Consider the following 19346-nt stretch of genomic DNA (forward strand, 5'->3'; position numbering starts at 1 on the left):
CACAAAGTAATTGACAAATAAATGAATCTTGACAACAGCAAGAAAGAAAACACTCTCCTACTCCCCAACATTGACAGTAGTCTTTTTAGGGTTAGGGTTATGGGTTAAGGGGTTAGGGTTAGGGTTAATCTCGCTTCCGTGAACTGGATGTAGTTCCCACTCCGACCGGTCCTACGAGAAACCAGTGCGTGCAAAAGGTTCCTAGGTATGTATCGAATGTAAACAAACCGGCATTTGGGGAATACACACGCTATCTCGCCTGCAGTCGGAATGGAAAGGGTTTGATGCAAATTAGCGACAGTCGGCGTTAAGGGGTTAAGGTTCCGGATTTTGAGATGCTTACTTAAGCAAGTAGCTTTTTTGAGATTCGCCTGTTTTCAGCGGCAGTTTCAAAATATGAGATTTTCATAGTAAAGAGGTGTCAATGGGGCTTCTATGTCCTATTTACCCACCGAACTGTGGTTATTCAACTATGACAGGTTAAAATCGGTTTTGCATTCTACCACCCCTTTAATGCTTATGAATCTAATTGTGTGATGGATCCCTTGAAGTTGGTCATTAAATAATTTGCAGACATTTTACAGTTTAAAGATAAACCAGTGCTCTTGGGTGGAGAAACTAATCTAATAGCCACAAAATTGATCTCAATAATTTGATAAGTCGATTGACAGAACATTAATCAGCAACAATTTTGATAACTGAATTATCATTTAAAGTAATGTTGTAAGCAAAGAATGTGGAAAATAATTAATGGTTTGAAACTGAATCTGTCTAGGAGCGGACCGAGGACAAGAAGAAAGTCTTCCAGATGGCTGCAGGTATTTCTGGTGTTTATTCCGTTTTTTTCTGTGTGTAGGGTTATTATTATTTCTTTTCGTGTGGTGACCCTCACCCTGTAACATTTACCCCAACCGTAGCGAGGCTGCAGGCTCCAGAGGCTGCGGCGGACAAAAAGCCGGATGAGCAGGAGAGCGACATCACGAGCCAGGAGGCCTCCATTCACACTCCATCTCCCCGACGCAACGGCAGCATCACAAACTTCAACTCCCCTGTTCGTCGTGGTAACAGCATCCGCACCATCACCCAATCAGCGTCTAGGGCGGACCTGAACAGAGGAAGGGGGGCTGGATCTGTCAGAAGTCCAACAGTGACCATACTGCCCAAACACAGGCCGGAGCACGTTCCTAACAGGTCGGACACACATTTTATATTGGTTTAGCCAATCGGGTTGACTTAAAGCCCACTTCAGAACCAAAGATTTGCGACGAGACGAAACCGTTTTAGAACGTCACAGAGAAAAGTTGCAGCGGCCTGAACCGATCCGTCTCAGCTCGACTCAAATCAGCTGATTGTGTGGCTGCGATTCAGCCGGTCCAGTCTCCAGAGGCTGGTTTTAGAACGTAAGAGACATCACCTGTTTCAACAGCCAATAGAGAAGTCAGCTGGTAAAGTCAGCTACAATAAAAATAATCTGTTTCTGTCACAAACGGTTAACGGAGGCTCAACGTGCGCCCGCAAGCACGTACAGTGGAGTGAGCTAGAGAGTGACTGAAGAGAGGGAGCGCCTAGGACAAAGCAGAGAATAGGAGAAATAAAACGTGTTTTTGCCGATTCATCACTAGAAATGTAACTGTAGCAAGCACCTCACTAGCACTGACGTTATCCACATTCATATTTAGATGCAACAATCAATATAATTAGCTACAAAAAGCCTGGAAGTCGGGAGTTAGGACGGAAGTACAACGAGTCGTTGCTATGGAGATGACATACCGTGTCGTCTTGCCTCATTGGTGTGAACTGGCAGCTTTTAAAAAGCTGTAGTACTTGCATGTTTCAACTCGTCTCATCGTGAATCTTTGGTCTGAGCTGGGCTTTTTGTGATGGATGCAACTTTATTGGTTAGGAATTTTTTTTGTAGAATTGTTCAGTAGTGAAGATATAGCCGATGGAATCGAATCGATAGGACTGATAATGACTGATCTTAGAAGTTCCGTTTTTTCGTTTTCACTAAAGCAGCACTTAAGAGCGAGTGCACGTGCATTGCGTTAAGAGCTTCTTCTTTTTTTTTTTTTAAAGATTAACAGCTTTTATTTAGTTTTCAACAAAACACAAAACATACAGTTCACAACGTGAACACATCCCGCCTCCCCCAACCCCCCAACCCCCCACTCGTCATCACCACTTCCTTAGACAAAAATGAAGACAAGATGAAATAATAACTATAAAATTCAAGACAAGATGAAATAATAACTATAAAATTCAAGACAATACAAAAAATAACAAAATAGACAACTGTAAACCAAATAAACATATTATGTATATGTGATAAAAGCACATAGTAAACCCGTCTCCACAGTACATCTGGTAAACAGTTTATATGACATCTTTTCAACCGCCGCCACCTTAGCCAACTCACAAGCCCACTCCTGGATTGACGGCACCCCTTCATTCCTCCATCCCCTTAAATTAATCATCATGAAACTAGTCTGGACCAAGCTTCTTATGTGCTTATCTATCCAGTTTTGATTGACTCATCTCCCAGAACAAATCATCTCGGGCTGAATGGAACCTGGGGTCCCTGCAATCCATAATAGGTTATCATGAATCCCAGTCCAAAATTCCTGGACCTTTATCACAGGACCATAGGACATGAAGTAATTGGCCGTCCTCTGTCTTCCATTTCCAACAATTTGGTGTGTCTTTCAGACCAAGTCTGAACAATCTGGAGGGAGTCCAATAGAAGCGATGCATAATCTTGAACTGAATGAGGCGCACCCTCTCATTGCGTATTCTGTCCCACTCCTCATCATCCAGTGTAATACTCAGATCCCTTTTCCGTGTCTTTTCGAGCGCTGACCAAGATCCATCCCCCAGGTTCTGCATAAGCATATAAATAATACCCAGAAGCCTCCATGACCTTTTCCATATTTCATGAACACCTTATCTAAAGATTCTGCTGCCTTCGGGGCCGAAGAACTGGATCCAAAAATCCCCATTAACAGATGGTGAAGTTGCAAATATGTAAAATATTGAAACCTAGGGATTCCGAATTGCTGTACCACATCCTCAAAGGATGTCATGTTAAGAGCTTCTTAATATTGGCTGTGTACGGTGCTTAAGATGAATGATTGCTACTTGGAATTGTTTGATATGAAAACAAAACTTGTTGTGCAGTTAACGGTTTACAGCTTGCTGGCCTTTATAATTCATGTTTCTAGGTGGAAGTCAGTTAAAGAAGGCAACTTTGATTGATTACGCTGCTGCTGGAGACAGATGTTACTATTAAGTTCATCCTAAACCTAGTAATGGTTCCTATCGATTTCATAAATAAACAATAAAAATGTAAGAGTAAAACAGAAGTCTTTGGTTCCTCCTGCAGGTTCCAGAGCTTCTTAAGATGCTTTTTCATTAATCGTTTTTAAGATCTGCAGTTGCAATGCTTTTGGGAAACACCTTTTAACGCCTAAGAACATTCGTAAGAATGGAATTCACGATAATCTTATCCTTGCGATGCTTTTGGGAAATAAGGCCCTGGCCTACAGCTGAATATCAACCAGCTATTGGTCAGTAACACTCAACAATATTGGTCTGTAAAATAACCACGTCTTTTTGAACAGTTTAAAGACGTTCTTTATCTATTCAGACATACAAATGCTAGTGTTTCTTAATTTAGGAAATCGTGTTTGTCCAAGTGTAAATAGTGGGCCATATATGCCAACAGCAAAGTTTGCAGTCGGGCCAACTCTGAATTAAATTAACACACTTGATTAATGTAAATGAGCTTCAGCTGACTTCATTTGATAGTGACAGTTAATTAAATTTAAATTGTGACTCCTGTTATCTGAAAAATTAAACTCATATATATAAAATATAGCCATTTTGATTAAAAAGTGATCCATTGTTCAGCCCTAATTTGTACTTACTTTAGTATTTACCTGGGTTTTCTAAATGCTGTCTCAGTTTTTTTTCCATTATGAAGAATAATATTCTGTGGGAAGCACTGACTACTTGTAAGTTGTGTAATGTTTTTTGGCATGAAAACTGTCAAATTTAAACCTGTTCAATATAGGCTTTAAATGACTGTACCAGCACTATTTTGCATGTTTAAGACCATTTTGTACAAATAGCATTTACTGTGCATTACATCACTGCTGTGCTGACCAATATACTAATCATAAGTTTTTTATTTTTGTTTTTTCAAGCTTCCCCATAGCCATTGGTTGTCATTCATTTCAGTACTTTTAACAATCTTTGCCCATCTCAGTGAACATCATGTCTCCTATATATTTTTCAAAATCATGTGTTGCAATGCAGTGCAAGCATTTCAAATAAGTCCATGCTTTTTAATAACATTATGATAACATACCAACAATATTACATACTGATATGCCATATAGTATAAGCTCATTCTGATGTGTTGTCCTTTCTCATAACAGACCACCTCCCTTCTTCGGTGGCCCTAGTGGGACCTGCAGGTCCAAGTCCTACCACCACATGGCGTACAATCCCCCAACTCGCTATTCTGACAAGATCCACTCTGACCCCCTGTACAGGAAGACCATACGCTCCATACATCCGGTCGAGGCTGCCGGGATCATCACTGCGCAGAGTTATGGAGGACGGCGCGGCCCCACCACCCGCTACGTGATCGTCAACGAGCACGACCCCCGGAAGAAGCTGCTGCGCTCGGCCACACGGGTCCCGCGCCATTACCTCATGGAGGAGCCCGCAGAGATCCTGGAGCTGTACCCACGCAACTTCAAACGCTACCCGCCGCGCACTGCTCACCGCCAACCGCATCCTCACCGGCCCCAGCCATCGCAGCCACATCTGAGCGAAGAGGAAGAGGAGGAGGATAAGGGAAAAGGCAGGAGAAGGCTGTCGCTGGGGAAAACTCATCGGCCCCATTCCCTCTCTGACCTCCACCACCCAGCGCACTTTTACATCGGGGACCGCGGGGAGAGCCACGCGTCACTGGCTAAAGACAGACACACTGCTCGAGGAAGATGTGGAGCGCAGGAAGAGGATGAAGAGGAGGAGGATGTCGAAATGGACTGGGGCGGTTTAGAGTCACACTCCCAGTCCCAGACCAGTTTGAGAGGAGCAGACTCTCTGCTTGTGCGAAGCAGGCGTCACATCCATTCCCCAGGAAAACACTGTCAGTCCCCAGCCCGGACCAGGCACATGGAGGCTTATGTCAAGCCCAAGACGAGACCAAAGCTGGAGACCCCTCTGACCGAGTCCGACTCAGCGTCCCTGGCCTCCAGCAGTGACCAGCAGAACAGCAGCACTGACCAGTACATTCAGGTCATCCACAACAAGGAGCACTATCTCAAGTCCGATGCTAGGCAAGGAAAGATGGCCAAAAAGAAGTCCAAAACCAGCTTTGATCTAAATGTCACTGAGTCCAATGACCTGGTCTGCTCCAATGTGTGACATCTCCTTTGCTAAAATGATGTATTCTGTTCAAATGTTTTTCAAAATATGATAGAAATCTACACTTAGTGTTATTAAAACGTTGCATTGAAAGCACAGAAAATATATTATTGCAGTATAAATGGGATTTCTTTCCCCTATGTGTGTTGTCTTGTGTCATTTTGAAACAGCTGTCAGCATGTGTTGGTATTGCAATGTGTATATTAAAACCATACTACACTGACGCTATTAGTGTAACATCAGCTATGAAAACAAATACAGTTTACATAATTACACTTGCTTCCCACACAGCATATAATAGTAATCTCCCATTGATCAGACACTGAGGGCCCTATTTCAACGATATAAGTGAATAGCGTGAAGCGCATTGCACAGGTGCGTTTAGGGCGTGTCCAAATCCACTTTTTGACGGCGGAAAAAAGGGTCCGTGCGCCAGGCGCATGGTTCAAAAGGGTTGTACTTAGTGTCTTCATTAATTCATAGGTGTGTTTTGGGCGTAACATGCAATAAACTAATCAGAATGTCATCTCTCATTTCATTTAAAAGCCAGGCGCGTTTGTACCTTGGCGCATTAATATTATGATGGCGGATTTGCAACAATCTTTTGCATGTTTGTGTGCTGCTGCGTGTCCCTGTGTGTGTGTAACAAGCATAGTGTGCATGCGCTGTGCATGAGCCTAGGCACATTTTACTAATGCGCTGTTAAAATAATAATGAAATGCTGCCCTATTGACTTTAGACCAGGTTTTTGTTGATCAATGGCGCAATCATTTTCCGCTGCCTCAAGATAGCAATACGCCGAGAATTCACCTGAACACACCTCCCTGTAAGACCAGCACGCCCATGGGCACAAAGATGGGCGCGGGTAAATTTGCTATTTAAACAACGTGGGCTCTGGACGGTCTAAAAATAGCAAATACACTTGCATCGGGCTTTGCACCGCGCTGCGCCGGGTGCAAGATAGGGCCCTGAGTTATCTGAATAGGAACATGGTATGTACTGGTCAGTCATACAGTTTGCTCACAGTAGCTTACACGCAGCACACTACAAAAGAATAGAATGTTATGTTAGCACAGAGGCTAGCTAGAAAGTAGCCTGGTCCTACCAGACTCTCGTACATCTGGCCCCTCTCCATTGACAAGTGTTAACTTCCTTGAAGGCGGGTACTCTGTTGAAATTTAAAACTATTGGATCTGCCCAGAGCCACTCTGGATCTGCCATAACCAATCGCTAACATTTGGTCATGACGTCCGCTTAGCATCGCTAGTGTTCGCTTTAGCCAAATCCTTCACCACTAACTCAAACTTTTCCCAAACCCCGTGGGGAAGAGGGCCACAACATCATGGTCACCAACAAAACTCAGCAAAGATTGTTCTTGCTCGGGCTTTAACTTCTGGATATTCTGCAGCGTTGCCACAACAGACCGAATGGCTTCGCTCGCATCTTTCTCCGCCGCCATTACGGAATTACAACTCAAACTAGCGCACAACCTCAACGTCATAGTTCTCAGTCACTCCCTCTGTTCGCTGATTGGACCGGTAAAGATTTGACCGGATAAAAAACACAAGAATATACTGCAAACCCAGACAGTGTACTGAAGGAAAATGAAAACTGAGCGGAAGTACGTAGGAGGACTGAGCCACGCTAGCTAGAAAGTGCATTTTGCCGCTATTTTAACATTCTGGCACGTACAACAATCCACTTGTAACTCTTATTATTAATATGTTCATAAATCAAAGTGCACATATGTTCATACAATGAATATACGGACATAAATATTTCTACTGCAGAGAGAGGGCGCCCTTGAGTCAATAATTCTACATTGATATTAAATAACAATAATGGCAAGTGGAATGGCATAATATATAAACCCTGTTACATGAAAATTCGGTCCTGGGTTTTCATTTATTAATATCCAAAGGAAAAAAATCACAAAAACACTTAAAGGTCATGAAAATTCATTCAGATTTAGCAATTTGATGATGAATCCACCTTAATTATTAAAAAGTATCAGTATCGGTGATACTGGCCCTGTATTTATTTGGTATCGGATCGATAACAAATTTTGCAGTATAGCACACCACTATTAAGCAGCATTTCTGATGGAAATAAATGACCACTACAAATCCCAGCTTGCAATGCTGCAAACAGCGTGGACACTAGTCCCAGGTGCGTGACGCAAACATGATTGCAATAAAGAGTCCGGCGCCGGTGTGGCGCGTTTGCCTTCAAAATAAGATAGATGGAACATTTTCGCTTGATTACATATTTTGCTGTGTACATACCAATAGTAAAATACTTGATTAAATTACTGAATATTGTTGAAAGTATACTGAAAACTAGTATAGCAAATGGTATATTTTCATATATGCTTACGTTTGTAAAAAGGGGTTTTCTTTTGAAAGCTATAAGCGGAAGTGCATTTTTTTCTAGATGATCTGATACCTTTGCTACCGATTCTCCTTGTATTTCAGGAAATTCATTCAAAGATTTGGGGGTTTCAACATTCTAGAAGGGTGTGGGCTGTCGCGTGTCCAGAAAGGCTTTACAGTGAACAGTAATTGACAGAGTCGTCACATACCTCAGACCCGCGAGCTAGCTGCTTGTTCGTAAACGATGTGGGCATTGCATAGGTTTCATTCATTTTGGCTAAGGCTAGCTCTGTAGCGGCGGTTGTACTTGCTAACGTTAAGTAACTTGTCGCTGCTGCATTTGCGTTACAAAACCCAGCTACATTGTGACTTTTATTAATTGAATTGAGAGATAACAATATCGCGTGTCAAACATTTAGCCACTGTAACGTCAGCTAGTCTGCAAAGTGAATTAACGCCAGGGTAAGCAAGGTAACGTAACGTTATTCTTTTACTATTTATTATGGATTATGAACATAAAGCGAAGGCAGTGGGGGACTGCTTGCTAAGCTACAAGAGGGATGAGTCCGGGTGGAAAGTCTGCAAGAAATCGGTAAATATTTGCCGTCATTATCGTGTGATATGAAATTGTACGATATTTCTCCACATTGGCCCTGAGACATGCTGTACTCTGGTAACGTCAGTATTATAACGTTAGAAAACAAACGTCTAACGTTACCTTCATTGATAAATGTTAGGCTTCTTGATGGGGCCTTGCTCACCGACACGTCAACGTTAGCTTACCTGCCGGGACAAAACGGTGTTCAAGAACTTGAACGCAACTTGAGGCTCAACTATTAATTTTTATTAACCAGAATATTCAGAATTCAATCTGCCTTCGTACATGTCTTTGTCAGAACACTTTCAGCGACATGTAGCACTTAATCAAAACTGAACTAATATTCTTATTTTGGCTGAACAGTTAATATTCTAAAAAGATGCTGAATACACTGCAAAAGCTATGTCAGCCTCTGGTGCTCAATGATGGCTGACTGTCAGCTTCAGTCTATCAACTGATCTGTCACACATGCTGCTCAAGTAAGAGTGCAGAAAAACACAAGTTATGACTGTTGGCTGGAAATAAGTAAAAGGCTTTCCCCAACCATTATAATGCTTAGGTGTAGCACCCAAGCCAAATTAATGTGAAATCAATGTGAGCATCAAAACTAACTAAAATCCCAGTGGACTTCTTTAGCATGTTTTGTCTTTTTAAGCTTTTTGAGTGTTATTTATTTAGCATCTGATCTAGCTTTTCCAACTTTGTAGACACAGATATGGTAATAATGATGGTCCACAAATGTCAAATTGCAATTTCTTTTTTTGACAAAATTCCCATTTTCTTTACGAAAGGACCCCTTAACATTATTCCATTGCATCTGGCAATGTCAGCACTTACAATCCTTTTGGAAAGAAGTAATCTGTGTATTATCTAAAATTATTGTTAAAGAAATCCCCGTTTGCCCCAAGATTTGTATACTTGGTGTACTTTCACCTGCCTTATCTTTGGAAAAACATGAACAGAAGCTTATAAATCTGTGTTTATTGCAAGCGAAACTCCTGATTGCCATACACTGGAAAAGTGCTTGTTGTCCTTCTTTATCACTCTGGATCAAAGAATTGTCTTCTTGTATAGCAATGGAAAGACTGACTTACTCAATCAAACGAAAAAAGTACATATTTTACAGGATCTGGGACTCCTTTATTTTTTTGGAACAGAATGGAATGACTCTTGAGTAATACTAATAATGTGATCTTGGGCTTTTTTTTTAATATATATAATGGGTGTGAGGCTGTTGGGGTAGGGAGGGTGTGTTTTCTCTCTTTTTATGAAAATCCTGTATTGTACATGTATTATTAAAATAAAAAAATATGTTCACAAAAAAGAAAGGACCCCTTAAACACCCTTCGCCAAATACGTGCACCTAGTCTTCCGCAGACCTAGGGAAAACACTGAGTAGTGTGTCGGGAGTGAACAGCATTTCCCAGGGCCACTCATTTTACACAAGCAAATGTCGCTGACTGTTAATGTGTTTTCTTTGGCAGAATGACGTGGTTGTGTCTTGGCGTCCGTCGTCTGAGTTCCCTGGGAATGTGTGAGAAAGCTCAACTTTTCTTCTTTTCTCAATGGATGAAATCTGTAGGTCAAATTTCAGAAGAGCACTTTGCAGTTGTGTAAGGGTAAACACAAGGATAAGGATAACAGTAAGAGCTCTGCTTGCAACTATGAGCACATAACATGCTAACTACAACTGCAAACAATTAAGTCATTTCTCAGTGAGATATTGCTCAGGAATAATATTGTGGCGAAGGTGGTGAGTTTGTTGTGAGTTTATCACAGATGCTACTTTATTTTTATATGGTATTTAAAAAAAAAAAAAAAAATTAGCTGTTATTAGCTGCTACCTGCAGGTACACGTATACCACTTTTCAAGATATTTAGATTAGATATGACTGAAGTGCACTTCCTTGCATTAGCCTTTCATAAAATGGCAACGCTAACAAAATAAAGTCTGAAATTACACCAGACCTTGGAAATTCTCTGCTTTGTTGGTGTGAATAGCGATGACCTCATACTATAGGTTGAACGCAGGTTGTGTATGAAAGTCACTTTGCTTAGCAGTTATAAAAAAATAAAATAAAAATAACAAAGGGAGACAGACTGTACTTAGGGCTACTATTCAAGTTTTGAATTTTGTGCAGCTTTTCAGTCGTGGAAAAGTGCTAGAATTAGGTTTTGTATACAGATTGCAGACAGGTAGTCAAATGAAAGTTACAGCCCCTATGCTTGTGTATTCATGGCCTCAGACTAAATCCGGATTTATAATGTAGTCATTTTTTTTTTGTAAATGTCCGATGACTTGCACAGTACTTCAATTCAAATTTAATTTATAGTGTCAAATCTTAACAGAAGTGATGTCAGGACACTTTATAGAGAGTAGCTCTAGACCAGTGTTTCTCAAATGGGGGTATTAGTACCGCTAGGGGGACTTTGGAGTACTGCAGGGGCACGTGAGATATAGAGAAAATCAGATATCACGATATTCTTGACCAAATACCTCTATCGATATTGCGGCGATATTCTAGGGTTGACAATTGGGGCTTTAACAAAATATCTTCACACTTAGATTTTAGATAAATAATCATCAGTAATGTGGACATAATGTCTAAGTGGGAAAAAGGCAAATAATAGAACAGTCTGGTAAGTTCAGAAAAGTACATCACTTTACTGTAATGCATTCTTTAAAACCAGGAAAAGACAACACTTACGTCATATCGCGATATTACGATATCCAAAATCTAAGACGATGGCTATTCTCATATCACAATATCAATATATTGCCCAGCCCTATTTGTAACTATGTATTTTTACTTGATCATGTTGTATTTGATATTCTGTCAACCAAACCTGGGGGTGGGGGGGATGCACATCAGACATAAGTATCTAAATTCTTGACATACCTGTGGCTGCATTAGAAAATCCCAGGATTTTACCACAAGTCTCTTATAACTATACAAAGTTGGATCAGGACTGATCACATCATGAAAACCTCCCTAGCAGTAGAATTAGACTTTTTTTTTTTTTTTTTTTCTGCCTAATACATTTTTAATTTTTTTTTTTAGAAATAAATTGTATAATGTTTTTTTTAGAAATAAATTGTATTATGTTTAAGGAACATAATTGGTCTAAAATCAGCCATGTTCTAGTTTTTTTTTTTTTCATTGCTTGAAACCGTGTGCAGAGTAGAAGAAATGGACTGTTTATGTGTGTGCAGGGGTTAAATACTTTTCCTGTCTAGTAACTTAAATATGGCTGTAACAATTATTACATAATTGTCTAATTTTTTTCTACATAATTGCGGTTTCTTTGTTTTACCACAATTAATTGCCAACATTAGCTATTATAAATAAAAGGCATATGAGTGGTAATTGTTGGCTTTGTTTAGACATGCCAAGTTGTAATTATGTAAGTGATTATTGGTCGGACTGTTAGTTGGTGGCACTTGACCCTATACATGTTCATAGCAACAAAAATAACGAGAGGGGGATACAGTTTATTATGATAATAAAGAGTTATGGTTTACTTCTTAGGCTGTGTATTTATGTTATGACATTATCTGGGTCACATGACCCAGATAATGTCTGTAAGTGATTTATAACCAAAAGATTTATCCTGGGATTCATTCAGAACTTTAATTTGTTTTAAAAAAGTAATAAACAAATATTTTTAAATGTGACTGAAAGAGACAGTTATGTCATTAATCACAATTATTTCTGAGACAATTAATTGTCCAGCAAAATTTTGAATTGTTACAGCTCTACGTATGAATGTAATTGACAGCAGTCGGGCCTTATCGATTTGCTCACCTGACCCTGTTCTGTCGTCTGACTTCCTCTGCAGTTATAAGGGCGAGGGGATTGTCAGCGGCAGCCCAGAGAAAGTGTGGGAGTGTCTGAAACCAGTACCCAGTGGGCTCAGAGTCAAGTGGGACAACAATGTCAAAAGGTTCGAGCTTTTGGAACAAATCACGGAGGTGTGTTCATTTCTTTCTCTCTTTTGATTAGCGGACGTTTTGTCCTGATCATTCTGTACACGTTGACCCAGTTTTCACTCCATACAGTAGTCAACGTTGCTTTTGATTTCCATCAAAAATTGTCTGAATTATTTTAAAGCTGCACCTGGTCTAACATACATATACATATTTGTGGCTTCAAATGGCAGCCAAACCGTTTGGAAACTGCAACTTTAAAGTGCAGTACCCAGAAATCTAGTGAGGGCATGTCAATAAACTTCCTCATGGTTTCAGGGATGCAAACTTTGCCGAGCAAATTCACAGTTCTGAATCCAAAATGTATCCTCTAAATTATTTGTGCAGATCCAATGAGTTTTATTTAATTTTTTTTGGGTGGGTACTGGGCAAATATGTCACACAAAATAGTAATAATGCCATACAGCTTTGCTCTGCGTGTGTGAGATGGAGCTGCTTGTTTTTATGGGGTGTGACTGACACAGAACTGGATTACTAAGCTAACTGAGAGGAGAACTACAGACGTATGCCAGCGCCTGGTGGGGAAAAAATAAAAAATAAAAAAATCCTTCCATGATCTTTTTTACTTTGTGCCCAGGAAACGGATATGCCCATAAGCACGTGGATCACGTATACTAAACACATGGATAGGTGCACATGGATAAAATACATGTTTTGTTTCCCCTATATCCTCATGCTAAAATCAACAGTAAGTCCCCATTTTAAAACTTAAAAAAAATCTTCGCCGGGGAGCCCAGACCGCATCTTTGTCACTCCAGTGATCAGTTTTCATCCCTGTTGTTTAACCCTCTGAGGACAAAAGACGCATCGGCAAATCCAAGCGATGTTCGACAACGGTCCTACTCAAAAAGCTATAGTACAAAATTTAGTTTTAGACATTTATTTACTATTTTATCTATATATTCCACTACATTTGTGAACCAAAGTCTTTCGTTAACTCATTTCAAGCACCAAAACAATTGAGTGTAGGTATGTTTTCACAAGAGATTTGAGAAATTTCAGAAAGCAAACGTCAACAATGTTTGGCTTTAGAGTCAAATTATCTTGTTATACATTGTTCTGGAACACATTTGGCCATCACTACACAGAAAGCTGAGTTTGTTCTGAACATTTTGATATGAAACACATTGTATCAGGTTAAATGCAAATACCCTTAAAAGGAGAATTCAAGAAGATATCTAAAAATGCCTGTTAACAACCCAACTCATCATTGAGGCTTCATTTAAATAACACTAAAGAAAGACGGGAGGCAAAATATTTGTACAAGGTACAGTGTATATTTTGATCTAACGTCACTTATCTCTTCTGGTGTTTGCTTTGCCAGTTACCATTCCCAACCTAAATTTGATAAATCAGGAAAAGATATACACATAAATTTGTTTTTAAAAGAAAATATGGCCCGGTTCAGCTTTAAATGTATACATGTAATACCAGAGGTGATATTCATGTATGCTTTTGCTTTGTTTGGCTCTTCGAGTCTTTAAGTACATTCCCTTGTCTCCCACTCTTGCACAGGACATCTCTATCTGCCGAACAGTCACGCCCTCAGCCGCTATGGGCATCATAGCTCCACGAGACTTTGTAGATGTTATTTTAGTCAAGCAATACGAGGATGGCACCATTTCATCAAATGGTGGGTAACGTCTCTTTCTTTTCTCCTCTACTAGTGGGGCGGCTAGGTTGACATTTTCATTACAATTGTGCATTTTGTGATGAAACCAACGCATTTGGTACAGCTTTAGATGTATATGTTATAAGGGCCATGACAGCTACTTATCAAAATGGCCAGCAACTAGCTCACTATGGCTGAATGTTGCAGAAAACAGATTTTATGATTCTTGATGATGTAACCAAGACACACACGCTAATCCACCATGACAAAGTGCAAACTCCAATAGGATAAGGGCTATTATATGCAATAGCATTTTTTATATGTATATTAGGGGGGTGTTTAAAAACACGTGTATATATAGTTGTATAATACAGAAAATGGTGGCAGGGTTACGTGCAGGTTGCCGTGGGCAAAGTTTGACCCAAAGTCACCAAATTAAAAGAGCTATAACTAGTAACAAAAGGCATACTCCAGCATTGTTTACACTTTCACACTTCCATTCACACAGTCACAGAGCTGTGCAAGCAAGTGTTGCCACTTTGTCTGCTAAGTTGACCTCCTTATGTTGTTCCAGACGGGCACTGGTGGAATCTGTTCTGTCATAGAGCAAGATAACAGACCTCTCAATGCTGTGTATTGCATTCTGAGGTATCTCGTTTGGTACCATGGGGGTCAATGTCAACTAGGCCTTCTTTGAGTTGTGGCAGAACCCTCCAGGTTGCTGTTTTTTGTGGAAAACTGGACACTGCACACCCAGTGTGAGCACAGAACATTGGGAGTGCAGATGCGTTCAGATCAAAGGCTCTTTGAAATATGTGCTGCAATGTATCTGAAATGTTTGCATGTTCCAAATGCTAGCCAAAGTTCAGTACCTTCTTTGAGAAACAGCGAGCACAACATCTAAATCAACACTAAATCAATATCGTGTGATGGCCGTGAGTGGTGTAACCGATCCTATCGGCCTCCTCGTGGCTGCATGGAGACAGAGGACACATCCTGGAGCGGTGGCTTGCAAATAACAGCATAACCCTCTTTGGTACAAAAAATAGGTCCTTTACCAATAATTGTTAATAAGCAATCAAACATATGCAACAGAAATTGTTAAGTACATGTTGGTAGAATCGGCTTCGTTAATGTTTGTACAAGCGCAAAAAGTGCGATTCAGAGACCTGTTCCGCTAGCAGTGGGAGTGAAGAGAGAGAGGGGAAAAGCCACTGAGGCACATTGTCTAACAACATTATGGAAAGGATCCCTACAGAGACCTTTCTGTTAATGGTACTATGACACGCTGCTTTTTGGATGCTTTTATTGGGCCTTAGTGGTCCCCTAATACTGTATCTGAAGTCTCTTTCGTGAAATTCAGCCTTGGTGCATAATTACAGCCACTAGAGTCAGTCCCACAATGAGCTTTCCTTAAGATGTGCCATTTCTTTGTCTGTAGTAGGGATTGGCATTCGATTACATTTTCTTAGTCGATCGGGAGAATTGACTATCGATTAATTATTAATATTTTTATGTTAAAATTAATTAGTTAACTTTTTATTAATTAAAAATGCAATGAAAATACAGTGTTTTTCCTCAATGAGATCTTAATTACAAAAAGAACAACTTGTGGCAGGTAAACTGGAGGTTATAGATCTAGATTATAGATGCGCGGTGCTCTGAAGCAGCAGAACCTGCAGCTGCAAGCCGGTGTTCTTAAACAGAGACCCTTGTTTGTTCCAAAATAATAAATAAAAAGAATCATATTAAATAATAATTAACCAAAAACATATTACTGAGATCTGACAGGTTTTGTCAAAATGTAACTCAAAACTATCCAAGGCACGGACAAAGCCTAATAAAAAAAAATAACCAGTAGGCTAACTCAAATACAACTTCTGCACCAGTCTACTGATTTTTGCTGAGAACGATAAACATGTTGACATGATGTGGGGTCAGACGTTACCGCTACCTGGTGACAGTCAGTCCAGCCGCCAAAAAAAGCCGCGTTGTCGGGATGCACAGGTACCTCCGTGCTAACATGGCCAGCCCGGGGAGCCTTATTCCGTTCTTCGTAGTGAGTTTCTACCAGTCTGGTGATGGTACGTTGTGATGAAGTGTGATATGCTGGTTCCAATATCCATCTCAATGAGCTTGCAGATCCCTTGGGTAATTTTCTCTGCTCGTTGTGCATTGCAGCTCCTCTGTGCTAACGCCGAGTTTATGCTAGGTTGAGACAGAGCAGGATGCACCGCGGCCGCCACCAACATTAACCAGGGTCGGGTGCACTTTGTTTAGTGTTAGGCTACATCATTTGAGTCGTGGCCGTGTTGTACTCATACACGGCATCTCAGTGTTTGCAGTGAACTAAGTCGTTTAAAAAAAAAAACGCCACACTTCGCCGTGTCCTCTTCATGATTACTTTTGAAATCAAAACGGAAACTCGCAGCCAGGTAACGGAGTATGGAGTCAAATAATGGCTCCGAGTGGTAAAATGTTTAATTGTTGCCACACTGTGAAATTAATTTAATTGCTTCAAGACTCACCCTACGCAACGCAACCAGCATTAGTGTAATCAATGACAAATTAACGTGATCGACGAAATTCTTAATAATCAATTATCGATCGTCAAGTAATTCTGCCCATCCCTAGTCTGTAGCTTTAAATGCTATTGAGGAGGAGAGAGGGGGATGCAAGGTGGAGGGTGTGGGTGTGGCCTTGACCAACTGCCATGCTTCGCTCGTTTGCAAGCCATGATGTTTCTCTGTTTCTCATGGGCAGGCCAAATTCTCTGGGAGGGCAAAGCAGAGAAAGGGGAAGTAACCTTTCCCGTCATGACGTCATAAAGGGAAGATTCCAGATCGGCCCATCTGAGCTTTCATTTTCTCAAAGGCAGAGCAGGATACCCAGGGCTCAGTTTACACCTATCGCCATTTCTAGCCACTGGGGGACCATAGGCAGGCTGGGGGAACTCATATTAATGTTAAAAAACCTAAAAGTGAAATTTTCATGCCATGGGACCTTTTTAAAGAGTGAGATCCTTTTTGTTTAACATGAAACAACCCCATAATTGCCAAACTCATTATACTCCATTTAAATAAACCATACTTTAAGTGTGTATAAAGCCAGCTTATTTTCACATGTAAATGGGTGACTTAAGGGTTTATTTTAACCAAACCGGAGTGGTGTTTCATGGAACAGTGGGAAAACCAAGGCGGCTTTTGATCGGTTTTATTTTCTTGTTTCTGTCGACTGAATCAAGCATGCTTTACGATGATAAAATTACGGTTTGTTTTCATGGTGGGCTTGGTGATGGTGATCTCGGGGCTGTTTCATGTTAAACAGAAAGGATGTTACTCTTTACCAAAAAGGTCTATCTCTGTAGGGATCCTTTCCATAATGTTGTCAGACACTTAATTCATGATTTGAGTGGTAAAAACACTTTTTAGTGGACGTAGATTTGAAGCTTTTATAATGTGGACAAACGTGCATGTGTGTTTGTGTCGTGTCAAACAGCCACCAATGTGAGTCACTCGGGCTGTCCTCCCCAGTCCGGCTACGTGAGAGGATTCAACCATCCATGTGGTTGCGTCTGTGTTCCCATCGCAGGGTGAGTATGGTAACACACGCTAAACACTTACAGTGTGTGTTTGTAGAGGATATTCTGGCAAGAGTTCAAGTTCATCTACATCACTGTAATACTTTTTATTTATTTATTTATTTATTTTTTGGTATTACATTTTCTCTTTTTCTCAATTCTTCCAGAGAGCCCAATAAAACCCAGGTGTTCAGCTTCTTCCAGACGGACCTGGGTGGCTTTCTCCCCCGCTCCGTGGTCGACTCGTTCTTCCCCTCCAGCATGGCGGAGTTCTACAGCAACCTGAGCAAGGCTGTGAAGTCCCTCAAGGGCCTTTGACACCAAGAGTCCAGAGATCTGCCTTCAAATCTGGGGCCTACTGACTGGTCAGGCCTGTTTGGTTTATTCCATTTTAAACCATTCAAACTCAGCAGCAATCGGTACACTGTCACTATTAACCACTTATCTCAAATCTCTCCAGTCCACAATGTGTGGTTAATTAGCATTCCTATATTCCTCTGTTACTGCAGGAGGGATCCAAGTCCCAAAATAACAATGAGGGCTTGCGTTGGTCAAAACCCGCATTTCAAACTCCAGTCTCTTCACATCCCAGTCTAAGGGATGAATTTATTTCCTCCAGTCTGAAGAATGAAAATAGATGTAACATCTATATTTGTATATGTGCTAAAAGCACAGAAGATCTTTACTTTTTGCCACTTTGATGATTCACTAGACATTCCCTCTTCTTATGATTGCATACTTCAGTGTATATAGTGAACATGCATGTTGCATGGACCGTATATATTTACCCTATGCTGGTGTCAGGTTGTTGGTTTAGAATACTGACTCATACCTCATATTTAGTCGTCTGTGTTGTACTTGAACTGCCATTTGCTCATCTCCAGCTCACCTGTAAGCCATGAATATCTGCCTCTTTAATCAGCTACACTGAAGCACAGGTGGGATGGCATTGGTGGCACTTTAAACAGAGGCAGTTTTTTTTTTTTTTTTTTTTTGGAAACCCCTTTAAAATAGGTTATTTTATATATGTGCTGCTTTATTGAGCAGAAAAGTGTCTTCCCACACACACACACGTGCGCACACACGCATACATATATACATACATATAGTACCAATCAAAAGTTTGGACACACTTTCTCATTCTGGGAAAGTGTGTCCAAACCTTTGATATAGAACCGTTCCAATGCATCATCATAATAATAATAAGCAATGCAAGGAGTCAAGACTCAACATTTATAAGTCAAAAGTAACCTGGCAAAGCTAGAGAGCTTTACTGGAGACACTGTTAAAGTGTAAAAGATGCTCAAATGCACCGCAAGGTGCCTTCATGTAATGTGTCTAAACACCTTAAGAGTGCAATAATGCTCTGATAGCTCTGGCACTTAGCAAAGGAAAAAAAAAGAGGGGCGAATTCACAAAGAATGGATTGTGGCTGCTGATAGTGCCATGAATTGTGCATCACTTGGGACCGCTATCTAACACACTAATGATATTACAGCGCAAACTCAGTGCAATATGCAGCTTAGTGCAATTTGCCCTTTTTTGCCTCAGACTACAATTATTCATGTGGCAAAGTATACATTTTGCCTTTACGCCATTAACATAGTAGGCAGAACAATGACATAGAGAAAAATTAAATGGTCATACCACGACCTACAGGTCCGCCGAGTTGCAGCACAGTTAGGGGTGTATTTTTATTTTTTTTATTTTTTTTAAAAGATTTCTTTATTTAAAAGGGACAGTGCACATTAATCAACATG

The 19346-nt window shown here is 40.5% G+C and overlaps 2 protein-coding genes across 3 annotated transcripts in view; both read left to right on the top strand.

The window, feature by feature from the left end:
* tmc3 (transmembrane channel like 3) overlaps window positions 1-5522 on the top strand; it is a 72031-nt gene extending 66509 nt beyond the window's left edge. Inside the window, exons 20-22 of the mRNA XM_028576936.1 lie at window positions 776-818; window positions 918-1191; window positions 4437-5522. Of these exons, the coding sequence (XP_028432737.1) occupies window positions 776-818; window positions 918-1191; window positions 4437-5436 (1317 nt within the window). The 3' untranslated portion in view covers window positions 5437-5522. The remainder of the gene's footprint in view (window positions 1-775; window positions 819-917; window positions 1192-4436) is intronic.
* Window positions 5523-7885: 2363 nt separating this feature from the next.
* Window positions 7886-19346, top strand: stard5 (StAR related lipid transfer domain containing 5). Of its 2 annotated transcripts, XR_003692611.1 has the most exons (7): window positions 7886-8400; window positions 9891-9940; window positions 12247-12379; window positions 13910-14027; window positions 17505-17598; window positions 17754-18005; window positions 18096-19346. XR_003692611.1 is itself a non-coding variant. In XM_028578721.1 (6 exons), the coding sequence occupies exons 1-6, from the start codon at window positions 8311-8313 to the stop codon at window positions 17902-17904; spliced, it is 636 nt and encodes a 211-aa protein (XP_028434522.1). In that variant the 5' UTR covers window positions 7886-8310; the 3' UTR covers window positions 17905-19346. The 2 variants fall into 2 exon arrangements, 1 of the variants encoding a protein (XP_028434522.1); XM_028578721.1 differs by having other exon boundaries at window positions 17754-19346.

The sequence above is a fragment of the Perca flavescens genome, chromosome 1 (assembly GCF_004354835.1).
Source record: "Perca flavescens isolate YP-PL-M2 chromosome 1, PFLA_1.0, whole genome shotgun sequence".
Taxonomy (NCBI): Eukaryota; Metazoa; Chordata; class Actinopteri; order Perciformes; family Percidae; genus Perca; species Perca flavescens.

Excerpts from the sequence above, each read along its gene's own strand:
- stard5 (XM_028578721.1), top strand. The coding sequence starts at position 8,311 with ATGGATTATGAACATAAAGCGAAGGCAGTGGGGGACTGCTTGCTAAGC. Across the intron at positions 9,941-12,246 it reads TCTGAGTTCCCTGGGAATGT|TTATAAGGGCGAGGGGATTG; the intron begins GTGAGAAAGCTC and ends CTTCCTCTGCAG. Across the intron at positions 14,028-17,504 it reads TGGCACCATTTCATCAAATG|CCACCAATGTGAGTCACTCG; the intron begins GTGGGTAACGTC and ends CGTGTCAAACAG.